The 23,588-nt window shown below is 35.6% G+C and overlaps 1 protein-coding gene across 35 annotated transcripts in view; it reads right to left on the bottom strand.

Moving 5' to 3' along the window:
• Positions 1-1,655: 1,655 nt before the first annotated feature.
• The window catches only part of MAP2 (microtubule associated protein 2), a 303,522-nt gene continuing 281,589 nt past the window's right edge, over positions 1,656-23,588 (bottom strand). For 19 of the 35 annotated variants that reach the window (XM_037745075.1, XM_037745076.1, XM_037745094.1 and 16 more), the window contains 3 exons: positions 10,012-10,093; positions 5,791-5,903; positions 1,656-5,569 (listed from right to left, as the gene is read on the bottom strand). In XM_037745075.1, the coding sequence (XP_037601003.1) occupies positions 5,354-5,569; positions 5,791-5,903; positions 10,012-10,093 (411 nt within the window). In that variant the 3' untranslated portion in view covers positions 1,656-5,353. Of the gene's footprint in view, positions 5,570-5,790; positions 5,904-10,011; positions 10,094-12,526; positions 12,620-23,588 lie in introns of all 35 variants that reach the window. The other 16 variants (XM_037745066.1, XM_037745079.1, XM_037745071.1 and 13 more) reach the window with 1 other exon arrangement.

The following is a 23,588-nucleotide window of genomic DNA, read 5'->3' as shown; positions in this document are numbered from 1 at the left end:
CTGAATATTTTGAAACAATTTTAGCTTGCTAGACTGTATACTTTTGACAGTTTTCTAGTCCTAAATTCTTGAAGTCGTAGGTCTACAAGTGTCACATCATAAACAAGAAGGGGAACATTTATCTTTCTGTAAGTTACATTCAATGTGATCCTGTCGTCTTCCATTATTTATCAGTTACTTGTCTCTATCAAGGCAAATAAACCTTTCCTTGCCTTGTTAACTAATAAAAAAGAAAACCAATTTTATGGTGATTCATGCTACTGGACGAATTTGATCCTAGTGGTTTGAAGACTCTAAAGGGCAACATGTGTGCTGATTTTAAGGAATTATTAAAGAGAGACACTAATAATTCTTTCTGGGTTTTACAAAATCTGCATTATTAGCAAAGGGAGACTGAGAAGTGAGGCCATTGATAAGAGAAGTAGGATTTAGCCAAATTTAAATGGTCTGAGGGCTGGAAAACCTCTAATACAGACAGAAATATTTCTTTTACCAGTGACAGCTTTCTATGTCTTGATTCCTAGTTTGACATCAGAGGTAGCGATGCTTTCTGAAATAGTCTTTGGGATAATTTTTATCTGTTAGAGGCCTGCAGTTGAGCTCTTTCTCCTTAAACACATTAGCAGGGACCGAATGAGCTGAGTGTTTCTGAAATGTTTGAGTTGCAGATGAATCACTTGGGGGAATGTTAGTAAGTTGGTCTGGGGTGGAGCCTGGGAATCTGTATTTTTATCAAGCTCCCTGGTGAAGCTTGAGCATAATCTGAGCAGTAAGGAGCTAAAAGATGAATAGGGTGCAGCTATACCACATATTTGTTTTTGTGGCCTGCACAGCCTGTACAGCATCGATTCCTGGACGGCATCAATTCTTCTCTCCTGGCAGGAGTAGCCTGAATTAACTTTTGAGGGAACATTTCCTCTCCATGATTAGCTCAGGTAGTATGGAGGAGAATAAAACCACTTCTCCCCTTATTCTCCTCCTACTTCAACCACCTGTGATAGAGTTGGGTATGTGAGCCAAGCCTGCTCAATTAGCACAAGTAAGCAGGAGATCCAAGTATTAATAGTTCAGTGATTTTCAGACCCTGGACTTGGGCTACTGGAAAAAGGCTTTCTTGGATAGGTTGTAAAATCTGGAGCTTCTGGTGCCCATCAGAGAAGGGGTGCCTTCCTGAGAAGAAAGCCAACACAGAGGAAGCAGAACTAAACGCTGGAAAAGGAAACATTCCTGATGACATCGTTTGAGGGCCTGGATCCAGCCATGCCTGAGGCAGATACACCTGGGTAGTCAGTTACTTGAGCCTACAACAAATTCACCTTTACGTTTAAGCCCGTTTAATTAGAGTTTTTGTCACTTGCAAAAGATGGCATCCTGCTGATACAGTAGTGATAAAAATAAATTTCCTTGTTAACTGAGCTAATATAAAGCCATTTAGTATAGGGCCTGACACATAATAGAAACTCAGCTGATAATAATGCCTTCTCTTCACAATTTTTCTTTGGTTGTATCACACACACACAAACACACACTCTCTCTCATATATATATATATATATATATATATAAATATATAAATATATATATATATATATATATATATATTTTTTTTTCTCCCAGAGAAGAAGCAATTAAACAGTCTGAAACCAAAACCAGCAGTTAGGTGACAAGCAATTTTATTTTGCAAAACAATCACTATACAGCAACAAATACATTTGCAAATTTGATTGAAAAACATGAACTAACTACAACCAGCCATTGAAGAAATGCCTTTCTATGGTAACAGGCTCTAGAATTATCAGAAGAAAGAAACCCCCCACAGATTTGTAACGGTGTGTTGGAACCTCGGAATCCCAGCATACAGAGTATACTTTTTGTTGATTTTTTTTTCTTTTTGCTAAAGTTGAAGTAGACTTTATGATTGACATTTTATTTTCTGAGTTTGAAAATACGCTTTTTCCTGCAGAGGGTCTTGGCCTTCACCTACACACCCAAGCTAAAAATCCTAGGTGTTAAAAAAACCAAAACATCAATGCTGATTTTAGTATATCAGTCTTTGAAGGAATGCTTAGAATTTCCTTACCAAGCCGTGAATCTACTTTATCTCTGCTATTTAGACCATGAGTAGTTTATTTTCCTTACTGTGGCTTGAAAAATAGAAGAAAACTATAATTGCAGCTATGTCAAAATCAACCATATTCAGATTATTTCTTTAATAAAATACTGACATGATGTTATGTATTGGCTGATTATCCCACTCTTGCTGTATTACTGTAGGTGTGTGTGTGTGTGGAGAAGGTCACTAAGATCAGTACATTCTTCCATTTAATGACATTCTCTCTTCAGTCTTCTTCAGCCATACCTAGCTGGTGTTACACAGGTGTCATGCTTGTAGGTGGGATGTCAGCCCATCACCCTGCTGCAACTCAGCAGGTGAATCCAGAGAGAGTTGGTTCCTAAATGAACGTGGCCTTTGAAACTCATCATGAACTCGGGTCTTTGCTGCATCATTATGAGGTATCCAATTTTTGGTTGCAAGTGACCCAGAGAATGAGTTCATTGGAGAAGTTGGCCTTTTAACTCTTCACAGCTCTGGATTACTTATGTATTCTTATACAGTTTCTCAAAGGCTAAAGCCAAAGAGAAACTGGCATAGTAGATCTAGAACTGAGACCATGAAGATTTCATTCCTAGATCAGCGTATGTGTGTCCCCACAGAAGTGGTGCTCAGAAAGCTTAATTTGAGTCGTTATCTTGAGAGTGAAGGCAAGATGGGTGTTACCCCTTAACCCCACAAGAAGACATTTAACCTGTGTGTTTCTCTCCTTACTGGTACAAATGATCAGTTCCTTTCTGTTAATTTTAAACAAGAATTGTATTCCATACAAAACAAGAACATTTATTCATTATAATTTTGCTGTGATTAGAAATAAACATTTGTTTTGATGCCAAATCTAATAGTTTGGTGCCTCCTATAATCTTTATTTTTGACATGTATTTGTAATAAACTGAATTTTAGTATGTAGAATGTTTACTTAGTGTTAACATATAAAAACTTTAAAAAATGTTGAGAAAAATACTTATTTCACAGGTTAAAACTTTTCTAATGAGCTGTTAACTTCTTTCTAGAGAACTTTAGTCACTATTTAAGACTATCAAAACATGTAAGAAAATACCCTAAGTCTCCACACACCTTTCTTCTATTTTCTGGTGCACTTCAAGGGAGGCTGATGAATAAATTGCCTAGACTGGTCAAATCAAACCTCACAGCAATTAATAGGCAGAAAATAGGCATATCTATGATCCTACTCAATAGCTTCTAAGGTTTTGGCTGTCATATAAAATAACAGATTTATAAGTGGTTTAAGACATGTTTGCCTGCGCAAAATCTCTTAGCTGAGAATGAGTGGTGTGGGTTTGCTCCTAAGGTATCTTGTATGGGAGTTACATTGGTTGCCATATCCACTTGGTCACCAAAAAAGCACCTGTATCCCTGTCTTTGCATCCCTTGGCTTTTGTCATAGATGTTTCTATACTTCCCCGTTGCCTCAGTCCATCTGCATCATTTCCTCCTTTATATTCAGGAACTGATTTGGCTCAGAGAGATCACATGCCTAGTGACCCATTTGATTTTAATGGTTTAGATCCAACCTGCTAGCCCCGAACAAGAAAAAGAACAGATGAAATACTAAAATGTGTCCATCCAGCCTGGTAGCTCTTGGCTTTAATCAGGCCATTGACTATTTCATTGCTTATTTGTAAGTCTAAAATGAATGATTTGTGAGAGGAATTAATTGATTTGTGATTTCTAGACTGTACATACAGTCAGAACACTATTATCTACAGATAAATAATACTAGATCACATTGTGTCACTTTACAGAATGTAATGTTAGAGTCTTGGAAAAAAACTGATTTAGATACCTGTGTCTCAAGTGTTTTTTAGATATAGTGTCTCAAAGTGTTGTATTTTTTTCTTTCTGATTAGGGAAACTTTACTTTGGGTAAGAAAGACAAACATATTCTATTAGAGAATTTAATAACAGATACTATTTGGAAAAATGAGAAAACATATTTCAAACTTACTGTTAGTTTCAACTTTCAACTTTAGCAAATGGAAAAAAAAGAAAAATAAAGAAAAGATCTTAAGTTGGTTTTGTGAATAATAATAGGAATAAAACCCAAACTATTCTGTGATTAAAAATGAAATAAATCCATAATCTCAAACCAACAATCTGTAAACCCTTTCATGTATAACTGGACCCACCCCCACAAACTCCATGTTGGTGAAAGCAAAGAAAAATAATTTTTTCTAGCATCACGGGAGAGACTTATATCTGGCACTAAAACAGGGTTACGGCTTTGAGTTGTTACAGAAAGCAACTTCATGCTAAAATTTTTTGTCTTTTTTAATGTATTTTTTTTAATAGGGAGAGAACCCTGCTAACATCTACTTTCACATACCTAAAATTGCAACACCAAAGGGTGCAGGAGACACAGATACTGTGAATAAAGAAGTATAATATTCAAGTATATGAGGAAGTATCACAAATGGCCACAGAGAAATATATATATATATTTATATCTATAATACTGTATCAAACAGACGGAAAGGGGGTGTGAAACTGGTAGTGTGGACACAAATCTAGCTGATCAACTGACATTCTAATCAGACACGAGTCCATCCTAATGAAAGTGCATCATTCTTAAGGGATGCACTTTTATATCACTTCCTCAAACACAGCTCAAATGCTTTGCAACTATTTTTTAGTTAGTTAAATAATTTATTGGATTGACATACTCTGATATAATTATCCAGGTCCCAAATGTTAATAACTTAATTGAATCTTTCTTCCCATTTATACAAAATAACACTTTAAAAAAACTTATTTCTTACATGCTCTTCCCTTCCTGCAATCAGACTCCTTGGTTTAATTTAACCTGAAATAAGTTACAATGGGCAGTTTTTCATCTTCTCACTCAGAAACAGAATAGTGAAATGAGCAGCTTGGATTTTAACAAGGCCTTCGGAATGTAGTGGATAGCCTTCAGGCACATGAAAGGTAAAAATGCAATTTTTAAAATAATAATACTCCATGCAAAAGAGAGCAGAGCAAAAGTAATTGTCCAATTGAACCCATGTAAAGCCAGTGTCTTCCTGTTGCAAATGGAAATCAGGTCAATTTCTGCATGTACTATTCATTTTTTTAAATATAAAATTGTAACAATTACTACAGTTTGGGGACGAGATTATTTATTTTATGGTTTATAAAGAATGAATATAACACCTGCTCAGAGCCCACTCCTGCCAAGAGCTCATGCCTAAATATTATTACTTCAATGCTAAATGAGAAATATTCACAAGCCCTGCTTAGCGAGTGCAGCAGTGACATCCTCAGCCAAAGTGGCAAGCTGAGGAGATTCGAGCAGGTTGATGCTTCCAGATGAGGAGACGTTGCTGAGTCGCCGGGGTGATGCCACGCTGGATCTGCCTGGGGACTGTGTAATGATCTCAGCCCCATGGTCCACACGGGCTTTAGCATGCTCTCTGAAGTTCAACTTTTGGCTATCAATCTGTTTGAGACAAGCATCAGTCCTCGTTAATGCATGTATCTTAATTGGCCCCTAACCTCTTTCTCCATCTCCCAGGGCTGATATTAATGACGTCTATTCACCTCTATTATCCCTCCCTCTTATTTTTCCAGGTCTTCAGTCTGAGACCTCTTTTGGTGAGGAGTATTTCAGAATAATTCTTTTAAAAAGAGACAAGATTGGCTCATAACTTTGTTTCTTACCTTGACATTACCACCTCCAGGTACATGATGAGCATTATCAAGAGAACCGACTTTAGCTTGGGCCTTTTCTTTGAAATCTAGTTTCACACTCTCAATTTTCACACGTCCACCACCTATGAGGGAAGAAATGCCTTGATATAATTATATCTGGCATTTGTGATGACTATTTCTCAAAAATGATTGCAGTAGACTATTGCAAATCACAAATTTATTAACTGTACCATCCCTCCAACCATATATGTAAAAGGAATCTTTTAGAATTTCTAGCCCATATCATTTCCCCATATGAACCAAGATCATAACATCCTTCTTATACCATTATATGGATTGCTTTACATATTAATACCTTTCTCCTTTATCCATGTCTAATCTAAGAAGTCAGAGGGGCTTTGCTTTTTGGTACAACAAAAACTCTAAAAATTAGCAAAACGAAAATATCTGATTTGAATCCTTTCTAAAAGTTGGAACATGTCTCTTATTTATCAGGGACCAAATTAAATTTAAATGAAACCCTTCATTACTCTTCATGGTAACAGGTTACTTATCCAAAGAAGTTTTAGGCTGGAAATGGTACACCTGTGGGCAATATATTCATTTATAAATGTTCAACATTGAAGGCTTCACTGATGAAATGAGTCAGGAGATAAGTTGTTTATGACTAGTAAACTTTAAAAGCCTCTTATTTTAATTCACATATGGAGTGACAGATCAGCATCTCTTCCCTGTACAGATGCCATAGGATCAATTTGATGGTGACCTTGATCTGATAATATTGAGACAGAGTTTTGACCATGCCATTTTCCCTAATGCTAACTAGTCTAGAACTCTGATCTGCTGATTGTAACAGTGCCATGCTCCACTCTTCAGTGTAGTCTTCCCCATCTCTACACGTCTTTCTCAAGCTTTCAAATATGGAAAGTTCTTCCGCACTGGGTAGGTTATTTGTTGTCCTTGAGCCTGAACTTGACCATTTCTGAGTGTCTGCTGATGTGTTTGATCTGGATAAAAAGTGAAATTAGACTCCTTATTTACTCATCTCCACCTAAGAGATTTGCTTTCACTTTAACAACAACTTGGTTTTGAGCACATGCGTTCTTCTGGAAAGCCAGTGGTAATGTAGGTCTCACTTGCTGGTTGTGATGTATTTTATAGATTACATATTTCAAAGCTGCTCCAGTAAGCATGTTGAGTACATAAAGTGTATCTTGCTTGGGAGTTTGATTTTGAAAAAATGCCTGATGGGCTGTAAGGAAACATGAAAGAGATTTTGCAATTTTTGATTCCTGTTGCTCATGTATCACTGTAGATGAAAAAGAAGGTTTGTTAGGGCTTCACAGGTCTCTTAAGCCGCGAGGTGTTTTTCTCATGCAATATCTAGACATCTATGTTAATACCCAACTGCCTGGCCAGGAGCCTCTTGAAATTACATGGTTACATTATAGATTGTATTACATAATTAGATTACATTTTGGAGAAACATCCAATCGTTCTTCTTTTAAGCCTTAGAAACTGTATGATGTTATTTAACTCGTGTTTAGACACATGTAGTTATCCTTCCCACAAAATATGCCTCATTTTATGGAGTGTTATTCTTCCCACATTTTACCTGGCCATATAGGTATCACTTGTTGGTTGTGATGAGATTAACATGATTTGTAATAATTCATAACAACAGACTTATTTTGGTTAGAGGTTAGAGGACATTGTACTTTCAACTAGATAAAAACAACTTCTTTGTGATCTTATTTTTGGTAGCCTCTGATAGAAATCACTTACTTTTCTGATTATATATTGTGTCGATATAATCTTGTTAAATTTTTGCTAATATGTCATTATAATTTTTATTTTTAGATTCAGCGTCTGCTCTGTTGCCTAGGCTACAGTGAAGTGACATGATCATAGCTCACTGCAACCTTGAATTCCTGGGCCCAAATGATCCTCCTGCCTCAGCCCTCTGAGTAGCGAGGACTACAGGTGTGTAGTCCTACCACACTCAGCTTAGCTTTTTTATTTTTATTTTGTAGAGATGGAATTTCAGTATGAACTGTCTTCTGAGAGGTGAAAATAATAATGTATTATTGACTCAAAAAATATTCAGAAAAGGAAGCTTAGGAAGTCTATTTCTGATGAAGTCCCTCTAGAAATTCTGTTAGTGAATCCAGGTATCTTAAACTTGGAGATCTATGCCTTTGATTTTTGAAGGTTTCTGGCACCCATCAGGAACAGTAATTGTGAAAGACTATTATCTTTGTCAAGCTTTATAAGTGAAGTTGAGAAGAACACATATTTCAATCTGTGCCTCACAGTGTTTATTTTCTTTATTTTCTCTTTAGATATTCCATATTCAAAGTAACTTTATGAAAAGGTTGCTGCTGCCAAGGATTAATGCTTACACTTCTTTATGAATTTAGTAATTTGATTCAGTTATAAAAGAAGTAAGAGCTAAATTTAGAAATAGGTGGGAGTCCATGACAATGGACTTTTATGACGAACAAATCATACACAGAATAGTCCCTTATCTGTATAAAATTTTTCTGTACATCTAGGTCACAGGTGAATTTGACTAATTATATCCTTACTGTCTAGAATTAAAGAGTCCAGCATTTTCTTTTGTATTCTGAAAGAAAATAGGCAGTGTGGCCAAGTACTCTAGCCATGTTGTTGACACGGCAGTACAAAGTCAATTCAGTGTTTGTAGGCTTCAGATGTGGACAGGGGAGTTTCAAAGATATGTAGTATGGGACAACCTTCCTGCTGTCTCATCAATAACAGAGAAGCTAATTCCATGGTAGCAGTTCTGAAACTGGTAGTGAAGACTTCTTCATAAATGTAGTTTCTAACTCTTTGGCTTACTTTATAATGAATTCCCATTGACAAAATGAATCCTGATTTCCAGATGTTTTCAATGCATTTATCCATTTTGAAATTTATTCTACCTATCTTCGTTTTTCAACCAATAACTTATTAATGATTTTCTCCTGACTAGCAGAATAATTGTCAGCTAATGGCTCAATTGCTATTATACCTTGTTTCTGATAACATTTGAGACAATTGGAAAAAACATGTTACTTTGCTTTCATGTTAAGATGCCAAACACAGAGAGTTAACACCACTTGCTTTCCTTTTGTTCTCAAAGGGATAAATGAATTGTGTCAAAATATTCTCAAGAACATTATAAATTTGATAGTCATCTATTATTACATATCTATGGAGGTAGAGTTTTTTCCTTTGAGACAGGGTCTTGCTCTGTTGCCCAGGCTGGAGTACAGTGGTGTGATCATAACTCACTGCAGCCTCGAACTCCTGAAACTAAGTGATCCTCCTGCCTCAGCCTCCCAAGTGGGTACGACTACAAGCATGCACCACCATATCTGGCTTATTTTTGTTTTCCATTTTTTTTTTAAAGAGACAGGGTTTCCTTATGTATCCCAGTCTGTCTCAAACCCCTGGCCTTAAGCAATCCTCCTGCCTTGGATTCCCAAAGTGCTTGGATTATGGGTATGAACCAACATGCCCATCTCTATGGAGGCAGAATTTAACAAAAACATGTAATACATGATATTCAGAAAAATGGCTCCTAATATGTTAGATTCACACTTTAAAGGGAGAAAATCTCCAGTAAGTATGAATATAAATTATACTTTAGAGCACTAGTCCTATGAACTATTCTGAAAAACCAAAAGGGGTTCATGGCCAAATAAGTTGAGGAAAAATTGCATTCTGCTGGGGATTCATGGTGTTTACTGACCTAATAAAGGATCTGAGAAATTCACCAGATAAAATACATTTCTTCAGCTTTGCACAACACAATCCTTATTTTACATAATGTAGGAAATCAATTTTATGAAAAAATCTTTGGAAATGCTACCTCCATTCAATATTATACACGAATACATGATCTAGTGTATTTTATAGGCTACATATGTCAAAGGAGCTCCAATAAGCATGTTGAATACATAAAGAAAATGCATCTTATGTACATTTTAATTTTTAATTTTAATTTTTAATTAAAATGTGTCTTATTCATGGTAATTGGGTTCACTTGTCCCCAATGAAGATGCCGTGAAATTTTCAGTTTTACTTTCTATTAATAAAAATGTGAAGTATCCAGATTTAAAAAAATCCTTCCAATTAGGTATTTTGCAACAACAACAAAGTTTTCCGGTCCATTTCTTGATTCCAATTAAATATTTCTCACACTACTAAAAATTATTTATTTACCTGGCCTGTGGCGGATGTTCTTCAGAGAGCCACATTTAGATGTCACATGACTTAGGTCTATTTTCTTGGTAACAATTTGTACCTGTGTGAACCACATAAAACATGCTTAAAATAGTTCAAACATGGACAAAAACCTAAGCCCCCACATAAAATCTAGAAACATACCCAAACTCACAACATGCAACAACATAGCTAGAAAACCAAATTGAAGTACACACAAACACAGGAAGGCGTAATTTTCCATATATTCTCCCACATGTTTGGATTGGAAAGAAGAACCCAAGCGAAAGAAAACCCTAGAATAGAAGATCTTATTAGTTGAAAGCAGATTATGACACAGGAGGATAAAAACATATTAATAAGGCAAGCTTCCACTCAGAGAACTAAGCAACACTGTGTTAAACCTTTCCATAAGCAAAGAGCCAAGAGAAGTGACGCATTATTCTTTATAAAGTGATTTTTACATAAAAGTGACCAGTGCTGCTCATAGTTACAAGAAGACCAACGTTGTTTTAAGATACAACAAGAAGTTTTGAATGTGCTTTCCTAAATTGTTATTACACTGTCATATCCAGAAGAAGTTTTTCTTTCATACCAAATTATAAAATGATAGCAATATGTTTTTTCTTCTGTGTGTTTTACTGAAAATATTTCCTCTCCCAATATTTGAAGCAGTGTATCTCCAAGTTTGGTCCATTGTCATCTGCATGAGAGTACTTGGGAATTACTGAATCAGACATCATGAGGACAGGGCCAGGAAATCTGCATATTTAAACAAGTGATTCTTTCCTAGAGGAAAATTTACTGAATTAGAGATCATGGGGACCAGGCCAGGATATCTGCATTTTTTGAACAAGTGATTCTTTCTTAGAGGAAAATTTAAGACTATTGTTTTGGGAGATAAAACTCCTCTACTGACTTTAAGATCTTTAGTTATCCTAGTTTATCCTTTTCCACTTAGCTGTTTTGTCCAGCAGCACCTGTGAAAAGGATAGCTGGGTCCATCCTCTGATACCCTCAAGGTAATTACCAGGACTGGGGCTGCTTTTATGAGAGTACCATATGGTGTGCACTTACAGTTTGGGGAATAGGGAAGAGTGGCAACCACATAAGTGTAAAGAGTAACCCCGGGGCTTAGCCTAGCATACCTGAAGGTGCCCAGCAACAATTGCTATGGACTTTCAATGACAGTGACAGTTTTATGCTCAGTGAAGCTATGATTATCAGGCAACAGCTGCTTGTAGAAGGCACTTGCTGGTCTCTCTCTCTCTCTCTCTGTCTCTCTCTCTCTCTTTCTCTCTTCACTGCTTAATTCTACTTCTGCACAGTTGGGGAGCAAGTAGCCAAGAGTTACCAGACAGGTGGGGATTCTAGACTTGACACCCTGTAAGTTACTTGAGTCACAGATGATCAGAAACTGAAATGTAAAAGTGATAGGATCTGTAGAATATAGTTAGCCTGATCACCTTTTAAAAATTACACTTATTGGGCCGGGTGTGGTGGCTCATGCCTGTAATCCCAGCACTTTGGGAGGCCGAGGTGGGTGGATAATGAGGTCAAGAGATCGAGACCATCTTGGTCAACATGGTGAAACCCCATCACTACTAAAAGCACACAAAAAATTAGGTGGGCATGGTGACACGTGCCTGTAATCCCAGCTACTCAGGAGGCTGAGGCAGGAGAATTGCCTGAACCCAGGAGGTGGAGGTTGCGGTGAGCCAAGATTGCGCCATTGCACTCCAGCCTGGGTAACAAGAGCGAAACTCCGTCACAAAAAAAAAAAAAAAAAAAAAAATTCTTATTTTATAAAGAACCTTCAGCTTGAGTTTGACCATTTCACCTCTGCCTCAACCATACTTAAAAAACATGAAATCATCTTTCCCTTCCTCTCACAGGATATTATTTACACTCAATGAAAGAGACAGGATAAAAAATCCCATCAAACTAAAGTGCATACTGGGACTTGAATCCTTTCACTCTGAATTATAGATGAACCATGCTTCACCAGTTTTGTATTATTCGAAATGATATCCTTACTTTCATGAATAATGAACCACTGAAGATTGACATTACATACTTCGGGCATTTACAAGTATATCAGTCTTTGCCTCATGGGTAATTTAAATGGAGCTAGAAAAGTATGTGTCCAGCTGACTTTTGCAGTGGAGTAGAAACAATGTGAGAAAATACACTGAAGACAAAAAGGCCAGCAACGAAGTTGGCAAGTGAAGTGGGTTTGCCATTCTCCAGAAAACCAGGGTGCACTCCATCGAGGTTTTCTTTCCCAAATCAAAGCAAGAAATTCCCTGATGATCTTACAGAGAAGGATAGGAAGTCCATCACCGAAAATGCAAGGCTACAAGCTATCATACCAGGGAGACAGGAGTGAGAAAGGAGTGAACAGCAGTGAGAAAGGAGCAACGTGTTGGAAAGAGGTGGGAAAGAAGGCAGGGTGCTGGCTGTGCAGGTGGCTCCACGCAATCAGGACAGCTTTCTAATAGGCGCTTCTACTTACATTTCCGCCCCCAGCCGAATGTTTGATGTTATCCTTGGAACCACATCTGGACTGAACTTTGCTAAAATCGATCTTCTTGTTTAAAATCCTAACCTAAAAGGAATTGGAGGTAACTTCACTGTGCATTTTTCTATCAAGATGCTCAATAAAGGGAACCAGAATGGGTAGCATCAAAGAGGCTTTAGATTTCCTTCCACCTACACACTCATTTAAGAGAAAATCTAACACTGGAACTGAAGTGCAGTTCTGTCATGTAAATCTGAGCCCCTGATCCTTTGCACCCGCAAGGGTCAAATGGAAGAGAGCCTTAGAAATCCCGCTGTACTTAGATGTGATTTGGCAACAGTTGGACGGATTGAAAAATAATACTTGAAGCATTTGTGATGTTGTCAGCAACACTGGGACTCAGGCTCACTCTACGTGAGGGTGAATAGTAGTTAATGCTAAACCTTGTTCAGCACAAGACCCCAGAGGATATGCCATTCCCTTGTCCCATCAGAATCAGCCATCACAATTATTAATCACCTTGTATGCTTGACTGTTCTGTTGGTCCACATAGCACAAATGGGGCTCACACACGGTGTGGCTGAATGCTTTACATAAGAGTTCTCATCCATCTAGCATAAGAATCCCTGGTTGCCCAGGAGGGGCAACAAAGAAATTTGGGGCTTCACAATTCCCTTGCAGATTTGGCTCAGTGGCCCCCTAAAGGCCTCTTTCTGGCAACTGCTCAAGAGGAGCCATTTTCCATGGATGATCGTGTGGAAGCATTATTCCCATTTTTAGAGGCAAGAAAACCAATGCCCATTGGTTAGCTGACTTGTAACTAGGTCATACAGACATAGGTCAGGCCTTGACTGAGGCCAGCAGATTTGAGGTTAGGTGTTTTACTTCTATTTTGGGGAAGTCAAACATTCATCTTGAAGACAACAGCAGATCCATATCTGAAGGGATGTTACTCTGGTTTCATGTACAATGTTACAGCTTTCATGACTTCTTTCACATGTCTTTTGAACCTTGCATCTTTTGGAGGACAGATAAGCAATGTAAGCATTGAAAGAAAGCTTTATTTTTCTTATTGTGGTTACTGTTATTTGTTCATTTTGTTTTACTTTGGCTACTTCTACTCTATTCTCCTCCCTATCTCTGGAATAAAGAAAAAAAATCACATTTTCAATGCTTTAGGGGACAGTTTATCTTCTTATTTAAAACATCTATATAAATTTACCGTAGACACACAGCCATCTACAAGAATATCAACATAGCTTTTGGTATTTCTAAAAAAGAATAAAAAATTCAAAAAGACATTGAATCTTGACTGCTTTTAACTAGGCAAAGCTTATTTCACAGTGCCTGCCTAACATTGACAAGATAGCTTGTCCCTTGCAGGGAAATATCATTGACAACTCTCATCAGCAACCCAAGGGGAGAGCCTCTTGTCAAAATTTGGATTCAGAAAATGGAATGATTGGGTTACTCTTTAGGGCAAAATAAAAATTGCAACTTAAACAGGGTTGAAGATATTTACAGAGTCTATAACAACACATGTAGTTGCGCTATAAATATTTTATATAAGATGGAGATAGTTTTAAACCAATAAGACCATTACATGTAAAACTTCATAGAGAAATTATTTTCTGAAGACAAATGATTTTATTTATGGCTATATCACCATAAATGTGCCCATTCCCATTTAATCTTGGAATTTAAGCAGGGTTGGGCTTGGTTAGTATTTGGATGGGAGAAAGCAAATAATTTTGACTAATTGTTTCTAATAATAATAGTTTAAAGGATTCTCAATAAGTATCTAATTATTTTGGCAATGACATACACTTGATGTGAGCTATTTTACTCATCCCAGAGAATGTACAGGATTTCATACTATGCTTAAAAATTTAGAGATCATTGGAGTACCAATCTAGTGACTCATTGCCAAGTAATCACAAGCCAAACATGAAATCTGATTCACTTGTTACAAAAATGGAAATCCTAAATTCAGTTGCATAAATCTGTTTGACATTAACATTTAATCAACTGTTTGACAATTTTTATGATTTCCAAAACAAATGATTCAGTCCTAAATGATCATACTGCTAGCAATATTGAGAGATTATTTAGAATCTTATAGTCCTACAACTTAAAAGATGACTTCTGTTGATTTTACACAGATTTTCTATAGAAAAAAACCTGCTTGACTCTCTTGCAGGTAGACTCTCTCAACCTATGTCTGTCCAACTTGTAATACGAAGCTATCCTATCCTTTCGCATGCATTACTAGCTTTCTTTACATATTTCCATATTGCAATAGCTTCTAAGTATAATTTTTTTGTCTAAAATGAGGTGAATTATGACAGAATAAATAAACCGACCCCTCTAGATCTTCGTTTTCTATGGTGCTTAATGGTAGGGTAGAGAGAAGCATAAACCTCTTTGGATAGTAAACATTTCATGCTTATGGAGAGTTACAGTCTAGCTTGGCAGCTTGTACCTGAATGTTTGCCTATGCCATGTGACTCATATTTATGCTGTAGCAAAATTACTTCACACCAAAGATCTCTAGGGTCGATTGCAAATAATTAGCATCTTAGAGTTCGTTCCACAAATAATAGCAGTCCTCAGAACCCATTTCATAAAATAGAAAAATATATGGCTGCTATAAAGGAGAAGACCATATTCCAGAGCAGCTTTAAAAAAATATAGAAGAGTTACAGTTTTAACTCTGGGTTCTACGGATGAATCAGAATAAATATTTATTTCTTTGGGAAGGGATTTTCAGTTTTAGAAAAACGTTTGTTTTCCTAAAAACCTATGTCAAGGGAAAATTATTTTAACATCTTAGAGATTGTCTAGGAAAAAATAATGAAATTTTGTTTAACAAATAAACTAATTTCTGTGCTGATGATATGAAGGAAAAAAGTCTGAATAATAATTGCTCAAAATTTTCTCTAAATCAGATTTTAATCTCTGCCAATTTATTTCAAGAAAATTTTTACTTGCACTATTAATACAAAGTAGGGTAATTTGAAAGAGTGTGACAATATTTGTTTCTATCACAGTGGAAGTGAAAACTATATATTAATCACCTGGATCATCTTCCTATAGCTCTCCCTATTCAAAATTCACCCAGCGCCCTATTTCTTATTAAATACATCAAAACTTCTTAGTGAGGCAGCCAGGGGTCTCAGCAATTCTGATTCTTCAGACTTCTCTGTTACTTTACATTTTGGCCAGACTCTGCTACATTCTATACTTTAAGGACTATGTTTACATTTCAAGTTCATCCCTGTGTTCTGTGTTATTATCTCTCCCTAGGGTGCCCTCATTCCAAGTTGAGTCTGTAACAGATTAGTCTTCAAGGTTTGGTGCAATGAATACCTCCAGTGGAAGCTTGCAAAAAGGATTTCAGTCTCATGAATTTTATGCAAACGTTGGTGACTTGTTTGCAGAAATAGTTGGCTTTCCATTCACATAAGGGTCATATATCATGGAGAGTTGTATAAGCGTAGGTTAATAAAATTGAAAAATTCATTAGAATTTCTTTAATTTTGACTAATTTTTCTATTCTTCCACTATGATAGAGAAGAATATTGTAATTTCTTTCTGGATATTCCTTGGGTGACTTTAGTTGGCTTTCATCATGTTGGTTTAATTGAAGAGACCTGCCACTCTACTCTCTCTCTCTGCATATATTTAATTGTTCCTTTCAATAAATTAACATCTTTTCCCCTAAAATAGGGTTGCTCTAAAAAAGGATTAAAAGAGAAAATGTAGGATTTGCCTGCAGACAAGAAAAAAATCTCTCTTACTAGTCCAATTAGAAATATGAAACATGTAAAATGAAAGAAAATACATCATTAACATACAGTTTTTAGTACAACAATTTGTAAGTCGGAGGCATTCATCCCACAGTCAACTTGAATTTCTTGAGCAATGAGACTTTGATTTTGTTTTTAATTGACACTCTCTGACACTGCTTTCTTTATCAGAAGACCCATATGTCAGCTCAAGGTGGTGAAATGTGGAGGGTGACTAGGAGTCAAAAATTGGGATTTGTCTAGACTCCCTCAAGCATCCTTTAGATATCAACCTAGGTTGAAACACCATTTCTCTCTTCCTCCATCTGAGTTGTCTCAGAAAGAATGCTTCTGTGAAAGGGGAGTGAACGGTGACACTCAAATGACTTCCCTCTAACCTTGCAGAGGATTAAGTTTCTCCTTTGGGTTTTCCTTGTTTCCTAGGATGGCATAAAATTAAGCCCTCCTTTGTTCTTGCATTATGAAAACACTTTCTCCCTCTTTCAAAGTATTTTTTATTTCATAATATTCATTTTAGTGAAAACTAGCCTCTGTATAATCCTGAGGTATCCCATACTAAAAGAGAATATGATTACATCAGATATTCCTGAAGGTTGAAAGTTCTCTGACACACATGATGTTCTTCAAAGATTCATCTATTAAAAACTTTGCACTCTGGTTAAAATATATGCAAACATCATAATCATAATTTTAATCAACCTTGTCTACATTGAACAATAATTTCTTTAAAATTTTTATATAAAATATAAACATAAGTATATTCAAATACACATTTAGGGAGAAATAACCATTATGTCAAAATGCACAACTCCACAAAACTTTGAAAGAAAAGTTAGAGGGACCAATTTTCTATGCAAGCTATGTCACATGGCACAGAAAGTAGATCCACACTGAAAAACTTTGGGATAAATAGATAATGCTGAAGAATTTTGAAATAATGTTTTAGTAGAACAGACATTAATGAGTTTAGTCACTAGAGCCACTGTTAAGTATTTATAAATGGTCTCTCAATGGGCGCTGGAAGAAACATTATGAGTACAACAGTCATTGTGATTCATGGAAATGAACAGCTAATGAACTTTTCCCAATTTGTATCCTTTTTTGATATTAAATTATTTTCTTGTTTAAATATTTAAGAAATTCTACGGAATAGTGGACTAAGTCGGTGAACACAGTAACTTTTAAATAGTCTGCTCGGTTATCTGAAAATAACCTCATTAGTCCCTATGTCTCTGTTTGGCTTGTGAATGAACAGTAGATAAAAAGGCTCCACAGTCCTTAACTTTGCAAAACCAGAGTGGTAATTTTTTCATAATTTTTTAAAATTAATATTTACTAAACCTAGCTCCAAAACTTTTCATTACTCCACAAAAGACATTTGAATTACAGTTATAAAATTCTATTGCATAAAGACAGAGTACTGATCTTAAGGAGCTTTTCATTCTGATTTAATGATGACTTTGATACCAAAAAACAAAACAAAACAAACAAAAGTCTTGTAATAAGTTTCTTCATGCTGGGTTGACCAACAGTATTTTTAAAAGTTCATAGAGGATGTTATTATTGCTTTTCTTTTGCCCTTATTGTAGCTCTAAGGAGATGGGAAGAAATAGCTTGGAAAGAACTTAAAATTAAATAAGGGGAAGACATTAGAGGAGGACAAGAAACAAAATAAAACAAAAACCTCCTTTTTGCCCAGATTGCAGTGACCACGCCTCATGGTCTCCCATTCCCCTTTTGTCATGTAGTGCCCAGCAATCTTAGTAAATGTTTGATGAAAGAATAAATATGTAAACGAGAAAAATGCCCATTGCAATCTTTCTTTCTTCATGATATACGTTATAAACATGGTTACATGTTAATAGCACCCAATAGACCTTCACAGTGGTAACCATTATCATTTTATATAATGAGGGAAAATCCCATTTCACTGTAATTTATTAGTTGCTTCCAGAATCATTCCATTTTCTTAAATATAAAATTGAAAGTAAACTATGTAATTAGCATTTAAAAGGCCTGAAAATGATCTGAGAATAATGATATCGCTTGGATTTATGTCCCCACTGAAATCTCATGTTGAATTGGAGGAGGGACTTTGTGGGAGATGACTGGATCATGGGGACGGATTTCGCCTTTGCTGTTCTCATGACAGTGAGTGAGTTCTCATGAGATCTGATGATTTGAAAGTGTATGAATCTACTTTTCCTTAAAGCAAGCACCTTCTTCACATGGTGGCAGGAGAAAGAGAGAGTGAAAATATGTATTCTGCCATAATTTTAAGTTTCCTGAGGTCTCTCAGTTATGCTTCCTGTTAAGCCTGTGGAACTGTGAGTCAATTAAACCTCTTTTCTTCATAAATTACCCAGTCTTGGGTAGCTCTTTATAGCAATGTGAGAACAGACTAATACAGATAATGCCTAAAAGTTTATAAGACTATATAAAGATTCCACTCTACATTTCACTAATTGTATACCCTCTTTCCTCCCTCTCTATTGCTCCTTCTTCCCTCATTACACCTGTCTTCTATTTCAGAAACACTGTTCTTTTACTCAATTTCAGCTTGCCCTTTGTGGCACAAACACATATGGAATCTAATAGAATACCTAAATGAATGTTTCTTGATGAGCTGTAATGCATAACTACTATCATGCTCCAAGTAGTACCATGCATGTGAGAGCTTAAATGACTTGAGAGTCTATTTAAATGAAATGGTGCTGTATACAAAAATAAGCATGATTTTGTTGCTTCCGGTACACAAATAAGGACCAGAAAAATCAGTACTTAAGGTCATGCAATACTTTTGTAGAAGAGCTGGACCACTAACCCAGCTCTTAAATCCTAGTTCAATATTCTTTTAGACCAGGGGTGTCCAATCTTCTGGCTTCCCTGGACCACACTGGAAGACAAAGAATTGTCTTGAGCCACACATAAAATACACTAATATTAATGATCATTTATGAGCTAAAAAAAATCACAGAAATCTCAAAATGTTTTTTAAAAGTTTATGAACTTGGGCCACATTCAAAGCCATCCTGCACCACATGTGGTCTCCAAGGCCACAGGTTGGACAAGCTTGTTTTAGACAAACATGGACAATTTCTTTGGATAATAATTGTCATGATATAAAACATTCATAATCATTCAACAGTGTCACTAAAAGAATGTATCTCTCCATGAATATGATAGAATACATTCATTCAATTTTCATTGAATAAGTATGTATTGAGCACCTATTATGTATGGGACATTATGAACAAGATGGACCTCATCTCTGACTTCATGGAGCTTATGGTTTAGTAAGTGAAACAAGATAGACATTAAATAACTAATTATACAATGGAATATTTAGTGAAAAATGTGGCTCATTGTTATATTCCGTATACAGAACATAGCAGGGTATATAGTAGGTGCTCAATAAATATTTATTGAATCAATGGTCAAGTAAATAAAGGTAAATCTTTGTATTTGGCTACAGTATGAAAGTATATCAGATAGAGCAAAGAAACAGATGCAGGGAAACCAAAAATTAACCACTGTGGCAATATCAACAAGAGATCATGTATCCTGCGCTAAGGTAGTGCAGAGTAGACTGAGTGAAATGGACAGATTTAAGAGCTATTCAGGGCACAAAATCATTAGCACTTAAATATTGTTAGGATATAGGATGAGGGGAAGTGAGAGAAAAAGATGACTCTTAGATTTTTGGTTTAGCAATATGAAAGTCCTGTTATTTGAATAGATGTAATAATACTAAAAATAATAATGTAATAATAGCATAAACTTTCTACACTCAAAGGTGTATGTGGCATCAGTCACACTGATGTCCTTGCTCTTCCTAGAACATGCTAGGCCTGCTTCTACCTCAGAGTCTTGGCATGTGTTGTTCCCTTTGCCTGAAATGCTCATTTCCCTAGTTATCCATATGGCTTACTCTTTTACTTCCTTGGGGCTTCCATTCAAATATCACCTTCTCAGGCCTTTCCTAGCCCTTCTATAAGAAATGAAATTTCCTCTCAACATATCCTGAGCCTCTTTCTTATCTTTATTTTTCTCCTTCACATTTAGCATGCTTTTACATATTTTTCTTATATCACTTCTTTTTGCTTGCATTTCCTCCTAGAAAATAAATTCCATGATGGCTAGAATTTAAGAAATCGGTGTCTGTTTTGTTCACTGTTATATTCCAGTATATAGAACATAGCAGGGTATATAGTAGGTGCTCAATAAATGTTTATTGAATCAATGGTCAAGTAAATGAAAGTAAATCTTTGTATTTCTGGAATTATCAAAGAAATAAGAGACAACTCCCCATGTTATTTTTAAGATGCCAAGATTGATACTAGAATTAATATTTCATAATTTATTCTTTATATTATCCATAGAAATTAAAAAGTTAGTGAACCAGCTTCTGTTTTAAAATCTTACTTTAGAATTATTTTTAAAATAACCTGTCAATTATAGGGGAAAACAAAAAATGTGATAACAATGCAACATAACTTTCCAAATTTAATGTAGTATATTAATATAACATGTATTTTAATACTATATCAATATAACATATTTGCATTAAATTGTTTTATGAAAATATTATAAAAGTTCAGAAGCTAACCTGAAAATGACTGACTATAGCCGTTAATGGAGCAAAAGCATATAATTCAGAGGCAGTCAATCAGATCTACAGACAGAGCCTTGCAGAGAATGCCCTAATTAACTACCCTATCCAATGAGTAGTACACGAAAACAACGTCTGTGAAATCACTTCTTTACTCACTTCCAGTTATTACAAGGGCATGCAATTTGCGCTTTTTAAAAAAATTTTATTTATTTATAGTTTTTGAGACAGACTTTCATTCTTGTTGCCCAGGCTAGAGTACAGTGGCACAGTCTTGGCTCACTGCAACCTCCGCTTCCCAGATTCAAGCGATTCTCATGCCTTAGCCTCCCAAGTAGCTGGGATTACAGGTGCCCATCACCACGCCCACCTAATTTTTTTGCATTTTTAGTAGAGACAGGGTTTCACCATGTTGGCCAGGTCGGTCCTGAACGCCTGACCTCAGGTGATCCACCTGCCTCGGTCCCTCAGAATGCTGGGATTACAGGTGTGAGCCACTGCGCCTGGCCAACTTGTGCTTTTTATACTCATCATCATAAGGCCAATGGAGAAAATCAAGATATCTGTTAAAACATGTAGGAGCATTCCACATAAATCAAAGTAACAATTTAAAAACCTGTTAGATAGAAAAGGTAAAAAGCACTATTCCTTGAGTTGTTGCCTAAATTTTTTTATGCCACATGTTTAGAGAAATTGGTTGTTTTCCTACTTTTGTTTAACTCAACCAGCTGTGTTCTTCACAAGTTGACATTATTTATTCTAATACTTAGATTTAACATAGACTGGCGAGCTAACTACATAGAGTAGTTTCAAATTAATACACTTAATAAGATAGTCTTCCCTAAGTCTTGAATTAAATCAATCAAGCTCATTATCTACATTGAATCCATGATTGCCCATATTCTTTCCAATAGAATTAATTTGTTTTAGCTCAAAAGATTAGCTTTATTGCTTTCTGTAAAGCTCCTCATATCTTCAGCTAGCTTATCTATTCCATTAGGCATTGATCTGCCTCACTAAGCTGAGACCCTCTGCCAACAGAAATTGGACCTTAACAGAAGAGATAACAGCTATAAGCACAAAACCTATACATATAAAAGGGCGATAAATGTTCAAACCGGAGGCAAATAATTTGGGAAGCTGTTGAGTTCCTAAGATGCATATATCTTTATTACAGATTTCCTCTCCCAACTCTTAGAGCCAATTCTTAGAAATTGCACAAAGTTTAAAACCATAATAATGAAGTTTTCATAATTAAATCATTTTTATATAACCTAATTGCTTCAAATATTACCACAACAGAACTTGTGCAGAGGAATTAAAGTTACATCTTCAAATTTACTCCTATCTTCATTAATAAGAATTGCATGAATATTTTTTCTCATTTCCTAGAGACCATATATCACTATTACAAAACCTGGTCCCTGAAGAAAGTATAGCTCTTGTTCTGTCTTTTTTAATGATTCTGGGTGGCCACTGTCCATTCAAATGCCTTAGGAAAATCAATTTACACTTGAGAACAATGTGCTAGTGGCTTCAATTTCTTCAGCACTGTGCATGTATAGATGCTCAATCATCTAATAAAGGTCTCCAACATCTTGATAATTTCTAAGAAGCCCTAAAATGCTTTTCCTTCAGTCATTCTATAAAATCTCCAGTTTTATATGTATGGAAAAAAACCTTTCCTCACTCCCTGTATCTGAGATTATACACTGTAAGAAGGCTTTTAAGGAGATAGTGCTGAAATGTTGAATGATATGTTTTTCCTACAAAGACAGTTCAATTGCAATGTGCTATTATTTCCCAATTCATTTTACCCTTTCATTTAAGTGAATTTATACCATCTATCACAAAATAGAAGGCAAATATCTTTCATCTGTTTCTCATCTTAGTGAGGAAATACCTCCTACTTCTGTAAAAATGTCACCTCATAACATCACTGTTGTGGATTTTTCTAAAGTCATCATTTCTGAACTAGGATAATTTTGTAGCAGGTTAACACTTGCCTGATGAAAAACAGATTTGCTTCAAGTGACACTGTGATTTTGAAGCATTTTTTGCTCTTTCTGTAATTTTTGTGTCACATGTATTTACTAGTCCTTAGCCACCATAATCTCTAGGGAAGTTTTAGTGCAGCTCAAAGGTGTAAGATATTTCGTTTCAATTTTATGAATTATCAAATATAGTAGAAGTCAATTACAATAAGACATAAAAATACTCAAAACCAGATATGATAAAGAATCGGAAAAAGAAAATAGACATCTTCACATTTCTGGATTGATTTAATCTTAGAGGTTCCTACAAAGCTGAGGTTAAAACCATTCTTTTTGCCTCTTTATCCTAAGGAGTCCTTTGAAGAAAATAATATATTATAAAATGTCTGTGTCAACTTCTAAGAATACTTTTTAAATTACTTTTTTAGTTTTAATAAAATATTTTAGAAATAATTTATATTGCCTTGTGATTCTAAGAGGAAACAAATTAAGTATCAATAATTTCCAGAATACAAGTAAGTAAACCACACATCTAGTTAAGGAGAATAACAGGACATGGGAATATTTACTTTAAAAGAACTGATTTTAAATATATATAATAATTACTCTATTTTAGAGGATAGCTTATCCAAGGCTAAAAT

Source organism: Cebus imitator, unplaced genomic scaffold (genome assembly GCF_001604975.1).
Source record: "Cebus imitator isolate Cc_AM_T3 unplaced genomic scaffold, Cebus_imitator-1.0 Scaffold191, whole genome shotgun sequence".
Lineage (NCBI taxonomy): Eukaryota > Metazoa > Chordata > Mammalia > Primates > Cebidae > Cebus > Cebus imitator.
Note: the sequence above shows the minus strand (reverse complement) of the source record. Positions and strands in the feature narration are given on the sequence as shown.